General features: G+C 35.1%; 1 protein-coding gene across 6 annotated transcripts in view; it reads right to left on the reverse strand.

Annotated features, from left to right (window-relative positions):
- Positions 1-23,451, reverse strand: part of PCDH11X (protocadherin 11 X-linked) — an 814,523-nt gene that overhangs the window by 142,459 nt on the left and 648,613 nt on the right. For 4 of the 6 annotated variants that reach the window (XM_006084704.3, XM_023750445.1, XM_023750444.1 and 1 more), the window contains one exon: positions 12,924-12,947. The exons of the other annotated variants lie outside the window; for them this stretch is intronic. In XM_006084704.3, coding sequence (XP_006084766.1) covers positions 12,924-12,947 — 24 coding nt within the window. The remainder of the gene's footprint in view (positions 1-12,923; positions 12,948-23,451) is intronic. 6 annotated transcript variants of the gene reach the window in all.

Below are 23,451 nucleotides of genomic sequence, written 5' to 3' on the forward strand. Positions count from 1 at the left end.
ATTAGCAAGTATTGGTGAGAATTGAAACCCTTATACATTTTTTCTAATATATTTTTATTGATTTCAGCAAGGAAAGGGGAGAGAGAGAAGCATTGATTGCCTGCCTCCTGTACACGCCCTACTGGGGATCAAGCCCACAACCAGGCATATGTCCTGACCTGGAATTGAACTATAGGTAGACACTCAACCACTGAGCTACACCAGCCTGGCCATACATTGTTAAGGGGAATGTTTAAATGGTACATGCAGTCACTTTAGAAAACTTTGGCAGTTTTTTAAAATATTAAACATAATGTTACTATATGTCTCAGCAATTCTACTCTTAAATTTATGCCCAAGAGAAATGAAAACATATGACCACATAAAAACTTCTATACAAATGTGCATAGTAGCATTACTCATAATAGCCAAAAGATGGAAACACACAAATGTTCATCAACTAATAAGTGGGTAATAAAATGGTATATCATGCAATGATATATTAATAAGCCATACTAAGGAATGAAGTAGTGATGTATGCTTATAATATGGATAAATCTTAAAAACATCTATATAAAAGAAGCCAGAAATGAAAGACTACAAACTGTATAAGTTTCTTTTAGACATTTCCAATATAGGAAAACCTATAGAGACAGAAGTGAGAGTATTGGTTTCCAGAATGGAGATTTGGGGGACTGGGGAGTGACTGCTAATGGTTATGTGGGGGTTTTGTGGGTTATGAAAATGTTCTGCAATTCAATAGTGGTGAAGGTTGCACAAATACATAAATATATTAAAAACTATTGGATTGTGCACTCTAAAAGTTGAACTGTACATTATGTGAATTATATCTCAATAAAAATACTCAACACATTATAGTTCTACAGAAACTTTCAAAGACAAAATTTTTACAGCAGTTGTATTCAAGGGAAGACAGAAGAGTTGAAGAAATTGCAACACACACTACAACTAAATGCTATAATAATATGAAAATCCTAAAATAAAATTTATTAATTAATCAGTATAAAAACTTTTATAATTTCCAATAGAGAATCATGTTAGATCGAAGGGAAGCCCAGGAGCGGATGAATGCCACCTTAAGGCAGATGGTGAAGGAGATAATGAACCCTCACTGGAATTCCTAACAGGTCAGCCTGCCAGATAGATGGCGACACAGATACTGGCTCCTCCCTGGAATCCACAATGACTCCCACACAGATACTGGCTCCTTCTTGAATACCGTGACGACCCCCAAGGCGGGAACTTGCTCAACTAATGCCCGCCGCCCCTCACCAAACACCTGTATAAAAAGAAGCGCCCCCCTTCCTGTTGGCGTGAATTCACTCGCCCTATCTTTGGGGCTCCTGGGTCTCTCCCAAGAAAGCAGATTAAACCTTCTCTTTTTCCCTTTCTGACCGGCTTGATTCTCTTTGTTTCCTGGGTCACGAACTTTACAAATCTTTTCAAGAAAGTTAACTTGATTAATTGGATTGTATTTGTTAAGTAAATACTAAAAGTAAGTAAATGTTGCAAGATATAATAATGATTTTGAAATTCCATTTGAGTATAAATAAAAATTATTATTATTATATTATCATAAATAAAATTGAAATTCAGAGACTTGCATGGAAACCTAGGAGAAAAGATGAAATAAATAAAACTTTAGGAGCATTTCCCCTTCATAACAATTCTGTTTTTGAGCATCAAGTAATTACAATAAAATATTAAGTTTAAGGATGTCATAGCCCTAACCTCAAAATAAATTAGACAAAGTCGGTACTGATAACTAAGGAAAGGAAATGCTTTTATACTTCAGCAATTAGATTATCAGATTAAGTAGTTCTGTTATCTAACTCTCAAATAATTCTGATGGTTTTAGGGCCTTGAAAAATACGGAAAAGTATATGTGATAAAAAGTATTTTTATACAGTTTTAAATAAAATTCTAATGATATTTTTTTCATGATGGAGCTACTTATTTACCATTTTGGTTTTAAAAATGAAATGGAATCTTGTAGCAAGCATACAAAGGCACATTTTCAAAGTGGTCATTTAGGCAGACTTTTGCTTATACCTTCTGCCTCTGAGTATTTTGAGAAAATGTTGAAAAGTATAGATATAGTTTTTTTTTCTTTTTCTGGAAATCCCATTTGAAGCAGGAATTTTGGGGGAACATAGGCAGGCTTAGGGATTTTTTAGAATTGGGGTCCATGGAAAAGCTTGGGGCTGCAGGCTGGGAGAAGGTACATTTCCATAACACAAGGAAGCCAGGTGCAGTTGCATCTCCATAAGACAAGGGAGCAGCAACAGTTGCATTTACATAAGACAAAAGAAGTGGAAATTCCAAGAAAGGTCTATATTTACAAAATAAAGAGAATGAAGCCCTTCATTCAGATGGAAAAGAAGAGAGCCCAGAGGAATGGAAGGACTATGAGGAAGGAGGGCCTTAGGAATCACTCTAGTAACCAATTCGAAGGGGAATATTGACCAATCAGAGGGGATATCAGGCACCAGGATCTGCAGCCTTTATAAGCTATAGGGAAAGGAACCCAATGGGACTCTTCCCCCTCCCTACATGGGAGTCAGTTCTGTGGGACCCTTTTCCCCTCCCTGCATGGGAGTCCATTCCGTGGGACTCTTCCTCCTCCCTACGTGGGAGTCTGTACTTGTTCTTCAATAAATCTCCAACTTTGTTATACCACTTTCTGTCCGTGGATTCATTCTTCAATTCCGGCGGACAAAGAATCTGGGTTCCAGTCCAAAAATTTGGCATCACATTCAAGATTTATTTCTATGCTATCCTGAAGCAAGATCATAATATATTGAAATTTCTTACATACAATATCATTGAATACTAATATTAAAAATCTGATTTTCACCTACTTATGAATAAGTACCTCTGTTACAGTAATAAGTTTAGTGAGTATAAGATAGTATAATCAAATTTCATTTCTTTATTAGAGTGAATTTTAAACTTTACTTAGAAGTGAAACTTAACTTGTGTGTGTGTGTGTGTGTGTGTGTGTGTGTGAGACCCTGATAAGTAACTTGTAACGCCCTGCAAGCTAACTCCTGACAAATAACTTGTAACTCCTGACCAACAACTCCCAGCATGTTAACTCCTGATAAGTAACTTGTAACCCCCTGCGTGTGCATCCTGATAAGCCCAGAAGGCCACCGGAGCACACTGACGTGAGACACTGAAGAAGCCTGTTATAGTAATAAGTTTAGTTAGCATAAAGTAAACTCCATTTTGTATTAGCATAAGTTAGCATAAGTAGACCGCATTTTATTCTTAGACCAAAACTTGTAAACAACTCCAAAAATAAGATGTATGTATGATTGATAAACTTTGAACATGGTCACAACTTTCCTGCCTGAGTGTATACCTAGATAACAGGGCGGCGCCCGTGTATGGCACCCGATATGAGACACTGAAGACACCCAGCTTCAAGGATTTAAGGAGAGCAAATCTGCTGCAGTTCAGATGTTTGTCTGCCCTCCACAGACAACCGTTCTCCTCCCCGCTGGAACTGCCAAACTGCGAAAACTGCCATTCTTGCTCTGCCTGAGCCCAAACTGCTAGAGGCCTCTCTTCGAGTCAAGAGACTGACCGAGCTCCTTGCCGCGGCGTATTTAACGACATCCGTGTGTCTCCTCTGTCAGCGAGTGTCTCCGGGTGGCCTGCCAAGGACTGAAACCCATCAGCTCTCTGGTAAATAAACCTGTGTGATTTCTTGCATTGTTTATCTCCTGTGTCTCTCTCTCCTTAGTTTTTGGTTAAGCTCGGCCATATTAATTAATAGTGAGTACCCTTTGACGTTTGTATTGGTATATCCAAATGAAACGAACTGGGTCACCTGTGCATACTTTCCTATAGATAATTGGAACAACCTCTACTTCTACTTCTGTCTTACTTCCACTTAATAATTTTCTCCTATTATCCCCTGCCTATTACATAGAGAGTAGAGGATGAAAGAAGGGAATTTAGTATAGTGCAGTGATGGCGAACCTTTTGAGCTCAGCGTGTCCGCATTTTGAAAAACCCTAACTTAACTCTGGTGCTGTGTCACATATAGAAATTTTTTGATATTTGCAACCATACTAAAACAAAGACTTATATTTTTGATATTTATTGTATATATTTAAATGCCATTTAACAAAGAAAAATTAACCAAAAAATGAGTTCACGTGTCACCTCTGACACACGTGTCATAGGTTCGCCATCACTGGCTATAGTGCCTGGTATGTACCAAGTACTCAACAAAGATTTTTGAATAAAAGAAAGAGGAGGGAAAGGTGAGCTATCAAGAGACCTGCAAAAGGGAGAGTTGGGGGGGAAATGTAGGACAAAACTTAGGAAACATACACTCAAAATATTTTCGTTTAAAGGATAAATAGGGCTACATCTATAAATACAGAGATCATTTGATCAAATATTGTTAGAAGAAATGCATCTACCTATTTAAAAATAACCCTTTGTTTCAAAGGGACTTCATCTCTTGCTGCTTTGAAATGCAAACAATGAGTAATGTTTTACACCTGCTCATTAAAAGTTGCTTATTATTATCATGATCAACAAAATCAATATTTAAAAAAGAGAAAATTAGTAGTTAATGCCACACATCCTGCCTTCTATGATCATGCTTTCTTTCAAGAACTATGTCTAAATTAATGATGAGAGAACCACTCTAGAATTGAAACATTTTGTGAAACTAACCAGAAGTAACAGTAATTTCTACAGTGCATGATGAGAACTAATTTCGGTAATGTAATGCAACTAAATAGTTCTATTGGAACTGTTTAAGATTAGTTTTCCCACTAATTATACAGATATTCAAAAATAAAAGTTAAAATGAGGCATATTTATTTGATTGGTTAATATTTATTTATATTATCTTCTAAATTGTCACCAGATTTATAGTCATATCTTTGATCTGCTATAAAATTCTTGTATATGTATTTTTGAAGTATGGTACCTATTTGCTTTGTTTAACAATGGACAGGTTATTTTGATTTTCTGAATTGTATAAATCATCCCATTCGATTGAATGCCTTATTGATTGAATGACTATCCCATTGATTGTGATCTTACTGGTTATCGAAGCACATTCTTCTATACCTGGGAAACAGGACAGCACAATTACCCTAAATTGTTTTAGTGGCCACAGGTGGTGCGTTCCAGTTGACTCTGTGGTCCCAAGACCAGGACAGTGCAATTACTCTAAATTACCTCGATGTCTCTAGATAATGAGTTCCTGGCAACCCAGTGGTCTCAAGACCCGAGGGCTCTAGATAAGGTGTTTCTGTCAATTCATAAGGTATTTCTGTCAATTCAGTGACCCCGAGACCGGAAACTGTAATTAACATGCTTAATTCTGCTTCTGTAATCTGCTTTTTTGTGAGCCAGGTGCCTCATTCCAAACCCTGGGATGTAATCAATACCTTTGTGATTTTTGCCTATATAAGTCTGGTTTTGCCACCATCTTATTGCTATGAGATTTGGGAATGGCCCCTCATAGTCCCGGATTGCAATAAATGTGACTCTTTAATTTGACTTCTTGAGGCGTCCTTCTGTGATTTGCGGGGTACATTACAACATTTTGAAGTGATAATCTTTTTCCAAATACTTTGACAACTTTCCAAGCACTATTTTTTAAATAATTAATTTCATCATATCTCATTTTGATTATTTTTAAATCATATATTACCTTTAGATATGCATCATGGTCAGTTTAAGTACTATTTTATTTTACCACATTGATCTACCAATTTCTGCATAGTTACCATCATGTTTTGTTAAAACTTTATATATTCTGACACTTTCTGACAAAAACATTACCCTTTTTTTAGTTTTTAATATATTCTTATTCTTTAGATTTTAAATGCATTTTAAAAAGCTTAAGAAGGTCTAAGTAAATATATTTGAAAAATGTTTAATGGGGTTTCTCTAAAGTTTCTTATTTCTTCCCTCTTATCTTGTAGAATATTATTACATTTGGAGAGCAGCAGCAACTACTGACAACAAAGGAAATACAATTTTGTTAATCTGGTGTAAATTCAAACTGTGTAAAGCATCAAAAGTTGCTTTCTCCAAGCTGCAAACTGTGCAAATATATTTTCTAAATCTCACGTGGATTATGAATAATAGCTACATAGTATAGTTCACATCTTTACCAATAAGCCATGATATAATTAGATTGATTGTAGTTAAAATATAAAGCATTTGTCAATTTATTGGAATGTTGTTCTACTAAATGAGCATTGAATTTAATCACTTTGTAAGACACTTTCTGTTTTTAGTTTGGCGATATTTTGAGCCACTCATAAGTGATTATAAGAGTAAATAAAACAATGTTTTAAATTGTCTCTGACACACAACACTATTTGGGATTATTTTTATAGCTGGTAAGTCTCAGAAATATATCCTGTTAGCATGAGCACCATGGATACCACATGTATACATCTATTATATAAATATTTTACATTTGTTTAAGATATTATAGGCTCTTATTTAATATTCTTAGAAATTCAGATTCTTACATTCAAATTAACATTGTAAATTATATCACTAATCTCTCAAAATTGAAGTACCACATTTTGAATGCACTGGGAGATAGAAACTTTGCAGCCTTTTGGCTCCAGTTCTGTCAGTGATAAGTACTGACTATTATAAAACATTATACAATACTTTCAAAAATCACCCAGGCCACCCTGCCAGTGTTGCTCAGTGGTTGAACATTGATCCATGAACCAGGGAATGCCCAGGTTTCAGGCTCATTCCCCAGTAGGGGGTGTGCAGGAGGCAGCTGATCAATGATTCTCTCACATCATTGATGTTTCTATCTCTCTCTCCCTCTCCCTTCCTCTCTGAAATCCATAAAAACATATATTTTTAAAAATCACCCATGCCTGTGTAGCCTCCAGATTAACTAGTGCCAACCAGTATTCTATACTAAAGGCTCCTCTTGCAAACTTCTCAGGAGTTTCAAGAAGCAAACTGTAAGAAATTGTGGTTCTTAAGAGCCTCAAACATATTACACAAAATCTGCAATTAAAAGTGTTGACTTTGATCTATACAATCCTTTGCTGCTTTATATTTGACTTTTTTTTCTTTCATTGCTCATGGCAGTAAAAATCAAGTAGAGTATTTTTTCCCACATGTTTTTCTTTTTTCTTTGAACTTTGACCAGCCAGGGGGAAAATATTCTCAGATGAGCAAGCATAAAATCAAGGGCTTCAAGGGCTTTTGCTTGTTTGTTTATTTTTCTTCAAGGTATAATATCAAACAAATGTATACCAAGGCCCTTTGTTCCTCTGCAGCCCAAACCCAACAATTAATTCTTGGTATTTGAGAAGGATCTAAAGCTGTGCTGATATATTAGCCACTACCCACACATAGCTACTGAACACTTGAAATGAGGCTAGTTGAACTTAAGAAGTGCTGTATGTGTAAAATGCATGCCAATTGCAAGTCTTGCTATAGAAAGAAATGTAAAATATCTCATTAATAATTTTTATATTGTTTACATGGAGGAATAATTATATTTTGGTTACATTGGGTTAAATAAATATATAACCAAAATTAATTTCACCTGTTTGTTTTTACTTTTTAAAATGTGTACCAATTACACAATTTAAAATTATAAATATGTATCTCATTATACTTTCCTTTGACAGTGCAGATCAAAACCAATGATAATAAACCACTTGAAATTCAAGACTCCTGGGCTATATTCTTAGATTGACATTTTACATAACAAAAAAATTGCCTTTTCAATAATCGATTTTTGTGTGTATTCTAGAAAAAAATTCCTATTTGTAAAGTATATTTCAACCAAAAATCTCTGCCTCATAATAGAACTAACTTTTGACGTGACATCTGCAACTGTAAGTAAAGAAATTTAATATTTTATCTTTTTCCTTGTCACATAGAATCAACTTCAGACAATCTGGAGAAAAGTGACACATATTAAAATTATGCTTTATGAAATGAAGATTACTATTCTAATTAGCTGTAGCAGAAATGAGTATTTAGAAACTTCTCAATGTTTATGGCTTAAGTTTGAGGTGTGTTTTGCCAAGAAGCAGCTAATATGTCACTTAGCAAAGACATGTATTTAACCTACATGGATTTTAAAAAGACAAACAGTATAAACCCAGAACATACAGTTTAAAGAATGCATTTTCTATTAACAGATTCCATTCTGTTTCAAAACTATGCAAAGTTTTTATCAGAATGACAACTATAGTACCACACTCATTTTCTAACTTTAATAAGACTGTATAGCCTAAAAAAGTTACTAATTTTCAACCTAGTCTACTTTTCTGTGATAAATAATATCGCATTTGTTCCTTTTTTTAAATTATGAAAATAACATTAAAAAGCATACAGTTTCATAACAAAGCATATTTTTTTCTAGCTTCATGTATCAACGTATGATATATAATGAATATGGTGGAATGAACTTATGTTGTGTTATCTAAAGAAGGAAATTTTAGATGTTAAAATATCCAAATGCTTCAAAAGACTTAAATCTTTTCACAAATATTGTTCTATGACATTTTAGAGTCTACTATTAATAGTCTAAAACAAAACTGCATGTTGATTCAGTTTTGTGGTCAGGGAATTTAGTGACATTAAATTAACATAAAGAGATTAATATTATGATCTGTGCTATAAATCTGTCATTTGAAAACTTACTCATGCATTTTCATTAACTCCTGACCATGGGAAAAATACTTTGAGATAAAGCATTCATTTTCTTATTAATCGACGTATGAAAAACTTCATAAATATCATGCATAAGGATTAATTATGTTTTATGTTCACAAATTCCTATTAACTAAGTAGTCAAATGAAGATAGGTAAAGAGATTCATTTGGCTGGGAGATAATTTGTTTTGCCAGTCTCTCCTAAAACCTTCCAACTCAACTTGCTTTCCCTCCACATTCTCAGCCCTAAACAGTTTCGTCTTAATCAAAATTCAACAATTCAATTCTAAAGTAATGAACTCGTAGATTACAGCTGGCTTTGAATAGAAACAGTAAATACTAAAACCTAGTTCAAGAACAGATCTTTGAGAGTTATCTGAGGGCCAGAAGATTAAGGGTTGTCTAATAAAACACTATAAGAATATGACAAAAATCAGCTTGTGTAATTGAGCTTTGCTATGGACAACAGACAAATGACAGCTGAGAGACAAACAGGTTAACATTCTAATGCTCAAATCCTAGATCTCAATTACAATAGAAAATGCAATAGCTGAAACTCTCACTCTTATGCTAAAACATGTTCCAAAAGAAGGAAAGAACACTTGCAAACAAATTCAAAGAAAGTTTTTACTTTATAAATGTTTATTAATGAGTATTTTCCTTAGGAGCAGGTACAAAAGAATTGATAAGTATATGCAGGGTGGGGCAAATGTAGGTTTACATTTGTGAATACATGAAACAGAGTTCATTTTTATATTACTATATATTAATTATTGTATTAGTTTCCATACGAACAATTGTAAACTTACTTTTGTTCCACCCTGTACTTGCAGTTTCTTCTCTGGGGATCAGTAAAGCATCCCTAGAGGTAGAGGCAATTCTCTTACTACTAAGAACTTGCATTTACATATCTAATCCTATCTAATAATAGATAAACATGGTAATTAACCGTACCTCCGACACGCTTTCCATTGGCTCATCAGGGCGATATGCAAATTAACTGCCAACCAAGATGGCGGCCAGCAGCCAGGCAGCTGAAGCGAACAGGAGGCTTGCTTGCTCCAGTGATGGAGGAAGCCAAGGTTCCCCGTCTGCCGCTGCCAGCCTCTGAGCTGCACTCTAAGAAACAATGTTGAAATTATAGAAGCTAAACATACCCCAGAAACCTGCTTTCAGCCAGCCAGGCCTCAGAGTTGGAGCTGCAACAGTGTTTCAATTATAGAAGCCAAACAAACCCAGATACCTGCTTTCAGCAGCCGAGGTCTCAGAGCTGGAGCCGAGCCTCAGAGCTAAAGCTGGCTCTCAGTTCCAGTGACAGCCATAGAAGGTAAATAAATCCCAGAATAAAAAAAAGAAAAGAGAAAAAAAGGAGAGGTTGGGAGCTTCAGTCAGCCGCCAGCCTGAAAATGGCCCTCAGCCCCTCACCCAGACTGGCCAGGCACCCCAGTGGGGACCCCCACCCTGAAGGGGGTGTGACCAGCTGCAAACAGCCATCATCCCCTCATCCAGGCTGGCCAGGCACCCAAGCAGGACCCCCACCCTGATCTGGGACACCCTTCAGGGCAAACCAGCTGGCCCCCACCCATGCATCAGGCCTCTATCCTATATAGTAAAAGGGTAATATGCAAACTGACCCTAACAGCAGAAGGACTGGGAATGACTGGTCACTATGACACACACTGACCACCAGGGGGCAGACGCTCAATGCAGGAGCTGCCCTCTGGTGGTCAGGGTGTTCTCACATGGGAGGAGCTCTGCTCAGCCACAAGCCAGTCTTATGGCTGCCAGTACAGTGGTGGTGGTGGGAGCCTCTCCTGCCTCCTCAGCAGCACTAAGGATGTCCGACTGCAGTTTAGGCCTCCTCCCCGCTGGCAATTGGACATCCCCCGAGGGCTGCCGGGATGCCAGAGGGATGTCTGATTGCCATCTTAGGCCCAATCCCCCAGGGAGCGGGCCTAAGCCAGTAGGTGGTCATCCCCTGAGGTGTCCCAGACTGCGAGAGGGCACAGGCCAGGCTGAGGGACCCCCCTGAGTGCACAAATTTTTGTGCACTGGGCCTCTAGTTTATTATAAAAGAAAGAACCGCCTTTCTTATACTAAAGAAAATAATGTCATTCCAAGTAATCAGTTAGCCTTCAATTGAAATTTTAAATGAATGAAATAATATTTGTTTCATAAATTTATGATTAGGGTCACAGAAGGCTTTTTTTTCTCTTATGTACTAACATTTAATAATATGAAATATGCCTAAGAAATTATATTATTTGAGATAAATAATAGCAAGTCTACTGAAATGAATTGATAATGGAAAGTGGTTATACAAAATATGGTATGAAATTTATCATAAACTATAATCATAAACGTTATTATGCTGTTTCAGTGCAGCTTCAAGTCAAAGCCCAACTATGTTATGAATATACTAAGTAAATTAGAGTAAAATTTAAAGTGTGGTTTTAATTGTAATGATCATTACTCATTGGTGTACTAAAGAAGGTTCAAAATCTAAGTAATATTAATGCTTACACAGGTATAGTGCTTTAGAAATGGTCAAATGAATCCTTATATTGTTTAATCTTTATTTGCTTCAGTTTCCATATCTGAAAAAATGGAGAACATAATAAAACCTCCAAATAAAAGTGTTGTAAGTATAAAAATAGAAACTTGTATATTATTAGGGAAAGTATTTAGAACATAGTACACACTCAACAACTGTTGTTGGATTTTTGTTTGTTATTGTTATATTTTTACATTTCAGCAGCATGATTTCTTTGTGAGGCTTAAACATAAATATGGTTACTACAATTTTTTAAATGAGGAGGGGAAATGGAGAATCAGAGTAAAATGATTTGGCCAAGTGTATACATCTAATCAGGTGGAGAACTGTCATTAGAATTCAATATGTACTGACACAAATTCAAATGCTCTTTCCACTATTCCTGTGAATAGTTATGATCAAAACACCTTGACTTTGTATTACAACTACAAACACGTCCCCATGACTTGAAATAGCTATAGTTCCTGAGCAGTATCTATCAGGGGGCACCTAAAAACTGATGAGAATGGAAAGGACAAAAAGAAAAACACATGCAATGCATTCCCTTCCACCTGAGTTACCCATATAAACATTGAATACTCAAAACTTTTAAGGAGAATAAGATATTTAGCTTGAAATTCCATTAGTTAGGTGACAGTCAAAAATTTACAATGGACATTAGAACTAATTATATAAGATCTCAATAGAGCTACTCCAACATAATATAAAAGACCCAAACAACATTTTACAAACATTTAAAATACCAAAAATAATAAAGCATGCTGTTAGTATTGATGAGATGTCAAAATAAAAGATTGAAAGTGAGGTTCTTTACATAATAATTTAGATTTTTATGATTAATTTCAGGAAGATTTTATTCTTTGAGTACTACTTCTACTTGGTCAAAATATTAATAGACCATAAACTACATTCAAAATAAGTATATGAAACAAAATAAAAATAGCAATAGAACAATATGACAGATCCATCCCCAAATATAAAGTAAATGATAACATAATTCATAATGAGTGCAAATATACAAAATATCCTGCATCATTTTTCCAACTTTATCAGCACAATAAAATTATATACATTTTAACTGTTTAAACATCATATTTAAATAAACTTATTTTCTATCAACCATAATTTAGTATATATTCACAGGTAATATATGCATTATAATTTGGCAAAGAAAATGCATATTATTTATAAATTCACAAAGAATATAAATTTGGGTCATTTTGTTAGGCATGTATACAACATGTACAATTTACAGATAGAATTTGGGTAAAAATATATAAAAGTAGATTATATCTTTAATGTCTCCTCAGAAAAAGTGTTGAATATGCTTACTGTGTCAGAGGAAAAATGAATAATTAAATCTGTAGATAATTTGAAAGTAATCACTGTAAATAAGAAAATGACTGACTATAGTGTCATGATAATTTTGCTTTATAAATATTAATTACACATAACTTTGGAAAAGCATTGAAATATATAAGATACACAACCAACTAAATATTTTCCTAGATATCAGTTCATTTAAACATAATAAAATGTGTTTGAAGCAAACAGTTGAAATTAAAATGTTTTATGAGAAGTGAAAAGGCCAAAAGTTCTTAAAACGAACAGATACACAATACACTTTAAAATGAAACATGCACCATGGTTATGGTTTGTGGTGATTTCTACTATACCTTTCTTTAGTCCAGGAATGAAAGCTAAAAAGAGAGTTTAATAAAGTTAAACACATTATATTAATATAAGTAAACAAATGTAAATTATAATATATTTCAATATATTTTCAACTTCATTTTGCAGAGAATGTAATGGCTGAGATAGATAAGGTAGAAAACCAATAGCCCAGGAAATCTGCTTGCTGTGATACTTTTTTCTAAAATCAGAACAAGCCTATGCTATTTGCTGGCTTCTTGGGAAGCAATGATTGGTCCTTAAGCTAAAGCTACTGTATTGTTGCATTTTGCAAAAACTTGGCAGATTTTTAGCTTCATTTTCTATCTTAGCAAAGTATAGCCCTACATTGAAATTTCAGTTTCTGTCGTGGAACCTCCTACAAGAAATGTGGTATTAGAGGAGGAATATTTTTTACTTACGTTTCTCTGACTGCAAATCTGATGTGGAAAAAAGTAATGGGAAAAAAATAAAATAATCAACAGACTAACATGAGGATGGCCCAAAAGAAGAATTCTTATCTTGGTTTAGATACTTTTTCTATAATATAGCTATTTTCACAACTACAATTTCATTTATTTTTACAATTAGAATATGGGAAATTGGAAACTATTATCATTATTTTCCACATAAATAAGTTTAGGCATTGCATTAAGTGACTTCTTTCAAAACACTGAGATTATGCTTGACCTCGGACCAATAACAAAACTCTATTTTTAAACAAAACAATTATATGTTTATAAAAACTTCAAAATGTGCTGATCCGGCCAAAAGACTCTCAGATTTATTCTTTGTAAAATTTAAGGCCAGCAATATACATATAAAGATAAAAACTTTAAAAATAAACATTGTGAACTTGTTTTAAAATGTTTTTGAATAAAATTAAAATACTATGAAATTAAAGACATATTAAATGTTTAGAGAGAATGAATAGGTCAGAGATAGAAAAGTGAAGGTGAAAGTAATGTTCCTATGCAATGATGAGGATTAATGAGAGAGCATTGTAAAATATTTTAAGTGTTGTTGACACATACCATACATTTATGTTTCATCATAAAGTGTTTTATCTATAGGGTTGCCCAAAAACTGTATACACACACTTTGAATAATTATAAATGAAGCATTTATTCAAATACATTTCATTTTCAAAATTGAACTAACGGCTGTTAAAGAATATATATATTTTTGGGGGACACCCTCTAAGCAATGTAATTTAATGGTAATATACATGGAAGTATCAAAACAGTGCTTTCACAAGTCACTTCAGGTAGGATTGATCCTCTAAATAAATTTCACAACCCCCACCTCTAAATAATCATTCTATTATTTCAATAACTACTGTGAGCACATGCATACACACAAAAATTCTAATTTATTATTGTAATAAATAATCAACTCGTGTAATATTTAAATGTAGAGTTTTCAAACATACTTGAGTGAAAAAAGGGCTGCTTTACGGAGAGAAACAATGAAGTGCTTGCTTTCATTTTGAAGACTGCAATTTCAATGTAGTCTAGACCTTAGCTATCAAATCCTTTCTAATTTGGTAACTGAAAAGGTCAGAAAAAAATTGAATGTGCTGGGTCTATTTCTAAGGGTAAAGAGGTACAAATAAAAGAAATAAAACAAGTGACATGACAACAATAAACCTGATAAAAAGAACACCTTTAAAAAACTTATCCCAGGGGATTTTTAGCTCCCAAACTGAAAAATGAAAATTGGTTTATAATCCTCTAAAGTCAAATATTGATCATTTTTTCATTAAAATTCAGGATAATAAACAGATTCTGTATAAAATTTTTAAGACTGACTGTAAGAGGCATTTAAATTCATCATGTGAAACATGGTAAAAAGAAAAAAAATGAGGAACCTTTTCTGCCCTCTAAGGTAATAATATATGCTGACACAGAAATTAATAAATACATCCATTATAGTTACAAAGTATTTTTCATAAAGTCCATCTCCAAATGTATACTTAAATTTCAAGCTGCTTCTTAAAGTTTGAAGATTTATTATTTGATATTGTTAAAGCATTCACACTGTTCAGGATTTTTGTAAGATGAAGGTGAGCACAGTCCTAGTCCTTTGAAATATTACAGTTGCTTTGAATCACTATGACAGAAGTGAAATTTATTAATACAACCAAATGTTATGTTATGAATGACTATGTATATCATCAATGTGTAACTTAAAATGTAATTTTACTAATACACAGAATGAATACAGCTAACAAGTTAAATATGTTTCCACTGAGAAAATTGTTTTCAGGTTATTAAGTATTCTGAAACTTAATTTATTAATTAAAAAACTAAAACAAAATAATAGTTCAGATATATTTACTTGCATTAATCTACTTATATAAAAACCATGGGTGGTGTTCATCACGTCCAGAAGAACTACTGCAACCAAGTGGAAGGAAGTCAGTCCTGCAGGGGTTGTCTTGGAAATGGCTGCACCCTCCCCCAAGCGTTTCCCAGAGCTGTTTCCTATAAGGGCCGGGTTTGAGGCAGGAACCTGCCCTCGGAGTGTGGAGGCAGATCTTTCTAAAGTGTGCCGCATGCCAGCACGGCCAGGGGTGAACCTGAATGAGGGTGGCTGAAAGGCTTAGAAAAGACAGACAAGAGAATGAAAGCCAGGTCTCGGTGGGACACTGCTTCTCTGAGACACAGCGACCACGCCCACAGCCATGCCTTTATTTTATAGCAGATGCTACGAGGCAAAGTAAGGGCGTGAGCAATCCTACTCAACTACATGCACCTGAACTCTATTAAGCCTACATCACTCAGGCACGTGGGGTCACGTGTTTGGACCATAGATTCAAGCTTACAACTACAGCTGTTGGCTATAATTGTGCTGCGAGGGCCCTGCCCTCCAAGCTGGGACTTGCACATGGCAATGAGGGGACTGTGCCCTCTCATCAGTCCAAGGCTTGAACCTGTACAAAACACTGTAGCGGCTCCCCACAATAAAGATTTAATTCTGTTTCTTTGTTACTAATGTTGTGGCCCCACCCCATAACAAAGAAACAATTTCTGGAGGATGAGGCCCAGGAATCAGGATTTTAAAAAGATTCCCAGGTGACTCTAATGTGCAGCCAAGGTTGAAAACCACTGTTATAGATAATATTAAAAATATATCTAAATGTGCAATTCTTTGTCCAAAAAGTGAGCATGTTCAAAAATTAAATGAAGAAAATTTGGATATACTCCATGGAGATTTTCACACATATTTGAGTGATGATTCCATTGATTCCACAGATGATGCTGAAAAGAAAAATTTTCCCATCGAATTTCTTAATAGTATTACTCCTTCAAGAATGCCGTGTCATAAATTAAAATTGAAAGTGGGTGCAATCATCATGCTATTGAGAAATCTCAATAGTAAATGGGGTCTTTGTAATGGTACCAGATTTATTATCAAAAGATTACGACCTAACATTATCGAAGCTGAAGTATTAACAGGATCTGCAGAGGGAGAGGTTGTTCTGATTCCAAGAATTAATTTGTCCCCATGTGACACTGGCCTCCCATTTAAATTGATTTGATGATGGTTTCCCATGATGCCAGCATTTGTGATGACTGTTAATAAATCACAAAGACAAACTCTAGACAAAGTAGGCATATTCCTACCTGAACCCGTTTTTGCACATGGTCAGTTATATGTTGCTTTCTCTCGAGTTTGAAGAGTATGTAACGTTACAGTTAAAGTTCTAAGTACTTCATCACAAGGGAAATTAGTCAAGCACTCTGAAAGTGTTTTCACTCTTAATGTGGTGTATAGGGAGATATTAGAATAAGTTTAATCACTTTATCAGTCATTGTTTGCATCACTTGTTTTTATATCATGTTTTTGTTGTTTTCATATCATGTTTTTATCTTTTTTATATCATGCCTCTGTTGTTATATCCTTTTGTAACTGTTTATTTATTAATAAATTTATATATTATTTTCATATACATTTTAATAATTTCCTTTCATCTCTCACACTTCTATTATAGAGAAAGGTCAAATAGCAATATTAAAATATTTCTGCTAATTAATTCCCTTTTAAAAATATATATATTTTATTGATTTTTTACAGAGAGGAAGGGAGCGGGATAGAGAGTTAGAAACATTTATGAGAGAGAAGCATCGATCAGCTGCTTCCTGCACACTCCCCACTGGGGATGTGCCCACAACCAAGGTACATGCCCTTGACCAGAATTGAAACTGGGACACTTCAGTCCGCAGGCCGATGCTCTACCCACTGAGCCAAACCAGTTAGGACAATTAATTCCCTTTTAATGTGCATGAATTTCATGCACCGGGCTACTAGTGCAATAATAATATTAAAATTTAAGTTTTTGTATGTGCTTACTTTGAATTATAACTGAGTTTTTAATATTATTTTCTGAATATATAGCCCCCAAAATATTTTAATTAGTAAATTAAAACAATAGGAAGTACTGGGAATCTTGTATTACAGAGTTTAAATTAAGGAAACATGCTTTATAATAAAAACTAGAGTCCCAATGCACAAAATTAATGCAAGGGTAGGCCCTGGAAGCCCTAGCTACCTAGGCCCTCGCAGCCCTGGCTTCATCTGGAAGGTTGTCCAGAAGGTCCTCCAGACGGTTATTCCACTGTTGGGCTTTTAGGTCGATTTGCATATTATGCTTTTATTATTATAGATGTAGCTCCTATTTACTCTTAAGCCACATAAAATTGCTAAATTTTATCATTAGAACACTACCAAAACAGGCTGTATTATTGTATATGAACATATTTTAATATTTTATTTATAATCCTAACACAAATATTTAAGTACCCATGCACATCAGAGAACTCTGCCTAATGTGAAAGACATAATTATAAATAAATAGATAATGTTTGTATAGCTTAAAGGTAAAAAGAGCTCACTACAAAATTGATAGTATTAAGATAATACTTGTTAATGCGGTATCATGCATCAATCTATAAGTGCCATTTATTTCAGTAGAGTAGTAACAGTTGTACTTATTTTATTATGCATAATTTTTGAGTCACATCATAAAGCTACTTTAATAAAATTTTAAAAGGTAATAATTTTTGTAGGTAAATAAAATTAAAATAATTTTAAGGACATTCATTGGGAAATCATCAGATATTTTTGCCACTAGAGTCAACTGAAGGATAATGTTTTATATAAGTATTAAATAAATAAATATTTAGATATTTATTCAATACATTATCTCTGTCTCCTTAACTAAGTACATTGCAATATTTATTTTGCTTCCAGGGAAAAACCTGCTTAATCAAGTTTAAATTTACCTGAAACTTAACAATTCTAAATTATTATAGGCTAACTTTTGTGAACAAGTTCCTTAATTATTTCCTCATGTGAACCCCACAAGGTTTGGTACTGAAAGTCACAGAACATTCCACAGTCAGTATGAAAAAACACACAACAATGTAAGTGAATATCATAATTCTAAATTAATAGGCCAGTACCTAATTTTCTTTGAATAATGCTAATTTTAAAGCATCTACAAGATGTGCCAACATTTTCAATTCTTCTTGATGTAGAATTCAAATCACCCCAGTGCATCTCCTGCTGATTACAAAACTAATAAGCTATGGCATCAATGTACTTATGTAGATCACATGGAGTCTAAACCACAAAAATAGAGAAGAGCAAATCAAATTTTCTGTTCAAATTGTGTGAAAGGTTAAGTTTACAAATACAAAGTCTGCAAGATGATTAATGTAATATTTTTATTTACATTTTAAAAGCAATGTTGCAAACATTAAATAAATTTCTCATCTGTATATTAAAATTTCTATCCATATCTCTCTGGGTCCTGAGTTTTTATAAAAGTTAATTTACTACTAGATCAAAGAAATATTCATTTCAAAATTGATAACAACTAAAGTCATGGTGTTGGCTTTATTATGGAAGTCATCAAAGTCTTAGAAAGAATTATACATTTTAATTAAATATGTAATTACCATTTTCCACATCAATAGAATACTGGTTGACCAAACTCTTGCTGTACCATATCAAATGGCTCCTTCTTCTTTATAGCCAGAGTTGTATGACTTTTTAAATTTCTGAAATTAACTAATTTTTCCTATTCATCCCAAAATCTTTGTAATCTATAATCTATTGGTTACATTTTCTAAGCTTTTATTTGGGGGGTACCTTTGGTACCACTATAACAGTACTTTCAAACATCTTTTTTTTCAAATTGACAGTGTCCTAGCACCTTAAAGAGCAAAGAGGTACAACTTATATTTTATCTAAAATAAAACAAGTTCACAGGCCAAGGACCAGAGTCCTTAGAAAGCCATCTTATTACCATAGTTAGCTACTTCAATAAAGAAAAGGAAGCAAAGGAGAGTTTGAATACTGAGTCTGTTTCACCAGGAAGCTACAGCTTCAAACCCTGAAAAAGGGCAGGCAGCATTGTCACCCCTCCCTTCCCCCCTCTGGTTCAGATTGTGTGTGCCCTGGAGCGGGAGTAGGGGGAGAAAAAGACATGCACAATAAAGTCAAAATGGTGCAGGGAGAAGTTTTGAACCATAGAGGCCTGCCAGTCTAATCTGGGAAAAAGATTGAGTGGGATGTGGACCCCTAATGCAAGCCTGCAAAATATTTGGGAAGCTGATTATTTTGAACAAGCTTCTGGCTTCTCCTAAGCCTGAGAATACATAATGCCAGGAGAATAAAACTTTCTCTCTCTCTCTCTCTCTCTCTCTCTCTCTCTCTCTCTCTCTCCAGCCACTCACTCCACACTGTTTCTTCTCCAGTTCTCTACCACCTGGGAGCACGTGACCCTGTGGGTCTAGTGGCCACCTGAAGCCTGCAGACTGCATGGACTATGAAGCAGAAATTCCAAACACTTTTTTTACTGTGGACCTGCTGAAGACGGGGTTGGACTTTTTTGTGAGGGAAATGGGACACTGGAAGTCCAGGAGCAGGGGCAACCATCACCAACAAACCACCTTTCCACATCACAGTCCCTTGTGTGGGTCCTTGGAATTCTTTCCTTGCAATTTCATGGGAGAGCCTCGTCACTATAACAGCAATCTGACTCAGCATCCTTAGTGTGTGTGTGTGTGTGTGTGTGTGTGTGTGTGTGTGTGTGTGTAAATGGGATCAAGAGAACAAAATGGCTTAAAGGGTAGAAACTTGAAGCTAGAAGATGAATAAATTCTGGAGACCTAAGGTAGTGTGGTGAGTATATTGTATTGTATTATATACTTCGGAATTTCTAGGAGACTAGATCTCTCCTGGAAAATAAATTACAATTATGTGATGTGATAGAGATGGCAGTTAAAACTACAGTGGCAATTGTATTTCAATATATGAATGTATTAAATCAACACATTGTACACCTTAAACTTGCACAATGTCATATGTCAAATTTAAATAGTAAATGAAATTACTTGTCTAATATCTATACAACTACTTAGAAGTAGAATTAGAATTCATGTTTTCTCTATCAAAGAACTCATACACTATGAAATACTACTATCAACTGGCAATTTCAAGAGATGGAAACAATATGTATATGCAAGCATTTTTGCCCAAGGCAAAATTTATTGTAGGAAATTATCAAAAGATCAGTGCTTTTTAGAACATATTTTTTGGGAAATTCCAATTTAGATGAATATTAAATGTAATTTTACTTCTCATGTACACAGCAATTGACAAGAGAAGATCAAGAAAAGATGATACTTAAAGAAGTAAAATGTTGATTTGACAAACCCAAGACATGAAAATACCAATTAAAATTAGTAATCTGTAATTTATGTTGGTCCTAAAGAGAAATAGAATGCAATTCCTCCCTTTCCCAAAAGAATTAAGGCAAAAAGTCTCATCTCAAAATCTTACCTTAATGTTTTAAATGGTTAAAAACCATATGGAGAGAATCTGCCCTATCAGTATAATTTCTTTGACAGTTACAATTAAGAGAAGAAAAAATCTGAGCTATAAAGACTGGATACCCTAGAGAAAAAAAAAAACCCATACGGACACATTATTTCGTCATCTGTTTTTCTACAAATAATTTGGCTTCGTTAATCACATTGGAAAACTCTTCCAAACAGCACAAATGTTCATTTCAAAACCTCAGGTTAGGTTAGTTATTTAAGGGAGGAGATTCTTCTTTTTAGAATTATGCAGACTCCTAAAAAGGAGCTCAAGAAAATTGGAGCAGGCTTTCTTGTTGTTTTGTTGATGGTTTATTTTGCTGTACAGAAGCTTTTATTTTGATGTTGTCCCATTTGTTTATTTTCTCCTTAGTTTCCATGGCCCAAGGAGCTGTATCTGTGAAGATATTGTTTCAGCATATGTCTGAGATTTTGCTGCCTGTAGATTCCTCTTCTAGGAATATATCCCAAGAAACTAGAAACACCAATCAGAAAGGATATATGCACCCCTATGTTCATAGCAGCACAATTTACCATAGCTCAGATTTGGAAACAGCCTAAGTGCCCATCAGCAGACCAGTGGATTAGAAAACTGTGGTACATCTACACAATGGAATACTATGCTGTGGTAAAAAAGAAGGAATTCTTACCATTTGCAAACGCATGGAGGAACTGGAGAGCATTATGCTAAGTGAAATAAGCCAGGCAGAGAAAGATAAATATCACATGATCTCACTCATTTGTGGCATATAATGAACAACATAAACTGATGAACAAAAACAGATCCAGAGACAGAAGCATCAATCAGACCATCAAACCTCAGAGGGAAGGTAGGGGAGGATGGGGGTAAGGGGAAGAGATCAACCAAAGAACTTATATGCATGCATATAAGCCTAACCCAGTGATGGCGAACTTTTTGAGCTCGGTGTGTCAGCATTTTGAAAAACCCTAACTTAACTCTGGTGCCGTGTCAGATATAGAAATTTTTTGATATTTGCAACAATAGTAAAACAAAGATTTATAGTTTTAATATTTATTTTATATATTTAAATGCCATTTAACAAAGAAAAATCAACCAAAAAAATGAGTTCGCGTGTCACCTCTGACATGCGTGTCATAGGTTCGCCATCACTGGCCTAACCAATGGACACAGACACCAGTGAGGTGAGGGCATGAGTTGGGGGTGGGGGGGCAATGGGGAATAATCAACCAATCAATAAGAAAATTGGAGCATGAAGGACTGAAGTTTTCATTAAAGCAGAAGTGGGAATTGGTTTCACAGTCCATTGAAAGTTTCTACCAAGGTCCTGGTTCCACTACTTTAAGAGGCACATGAAAGAGTGCTGATAATATACAAATTTAAATGGTCGTGAGAAATTCCAAAAGTGAAAGCTTGAGGAGCTGGATCCATTTTTTTTTCCCAGATGGGCAAGGAAAATACTAAGAAATCAATATTTCTGAAATCTGCTGCTCAGCTATCCAAAATACTTGAAACAATTGCAGCTCTCAAACATTTCACACTTTTTATTGTTCAATATTCAGATTAAATTAAGATCATTTTAAAATAACACTAAGTGGTATCTCTGGTCTTTCTGTGCATAAAGAAATTGATTTTAAAGCCTGTTTTCTTGCTTGTTTTAATGCAGGCAAAATACATGCCTCCAAGTTATATAGTATGCAATCTGTATACTACTAAAGGATTTAATTTTTAAATCTCTTCCTTATGAAATTTATTATGACTTTCTTTTAATCAGTTTATCCAAGTTTAGAAGCTTTGGCTAACTTGTCAATGAACCTATATGAGTTGTGTACATAGAAAAATACAAGAGATGAAACTCAATTATATCTAGAGGCATGTACTGTGATAAAATAAAGCTTTCCTTTAAAAAGAAGTTACTTTTGCCCTGACTGGTTTGGCTCAGTGGATAGAGAGTCGGCCTGCGGACTGAAGGGTCCCAGGTTCGATTCTGGTCAAGGGCATGTACCTTGGTTGTGGGCACATCCCCAGTGGGGAGGTGTGCAGGAGGCAGCTGATCAATATTTCTCTCTCATCGATGGTTCTAACTCTCTATCCCTCTCCCTTCCTCTCTGTAAAAAAAATCAATAAAATATATTTAAATAAATAAATGAATAAATAAATAAAAGAAGTTACTTTTTATAGTAAAACTAGAGACCCAGTGAACGAATTTGTGTACCTTGAAAGGAATTGTGGGCCATGAGACTGTGGTGGGCAGAGGGGCGGGTCTTGGCCCATCCTCTGAGCCCCTGCCTGGTCCTCCTGCCATGGCTCCTGGTCCCCTGTCTGCTGGCAGCCCTGCTCTCACGTGCTGATGACACCAGCCCCACTCACACCTGCTGTCTGACAGCACTGAGTGATTGGGGCCAGCGTCGGGTCCTGGCAGTAGGTGTGAGGAGCGGCTCCAGCACCAAAAGTGGGTGTGAGCACCAGGTGGGACTGTGGCATGCAGGAGCTAAGAATTTTCAGTAACCACCAGAGGCTCGCCCCAGTGACAGTGACTAGCGCCGTGCCTTGGTCTGGCACCCATGCTCACTTGCTCCACCATCCCACTGTGGCTAATGCTCTCCATGTTCAGCATGTGCCCCCCTGGTTGTCATTGCACAAAACAGTGACTGGGTTGTT

The sequence above is a fragment of the Myotis lucifugus genome, unplaced genomic scaffold (assembly GCF_000147115.1).
Source record: "Myotis lucifugus unplaced genomic scaffold, Myoluc2.0 scaffold_13, whole genome shotgun sequence".
Classification (NCBI taxonomy): domain Eukaryota; kingdom Metazoa; phylum Chordata; class Mammalia; order Chiroptera; family Vespertilionidae; genus Myotis; species Myotis lucifugus.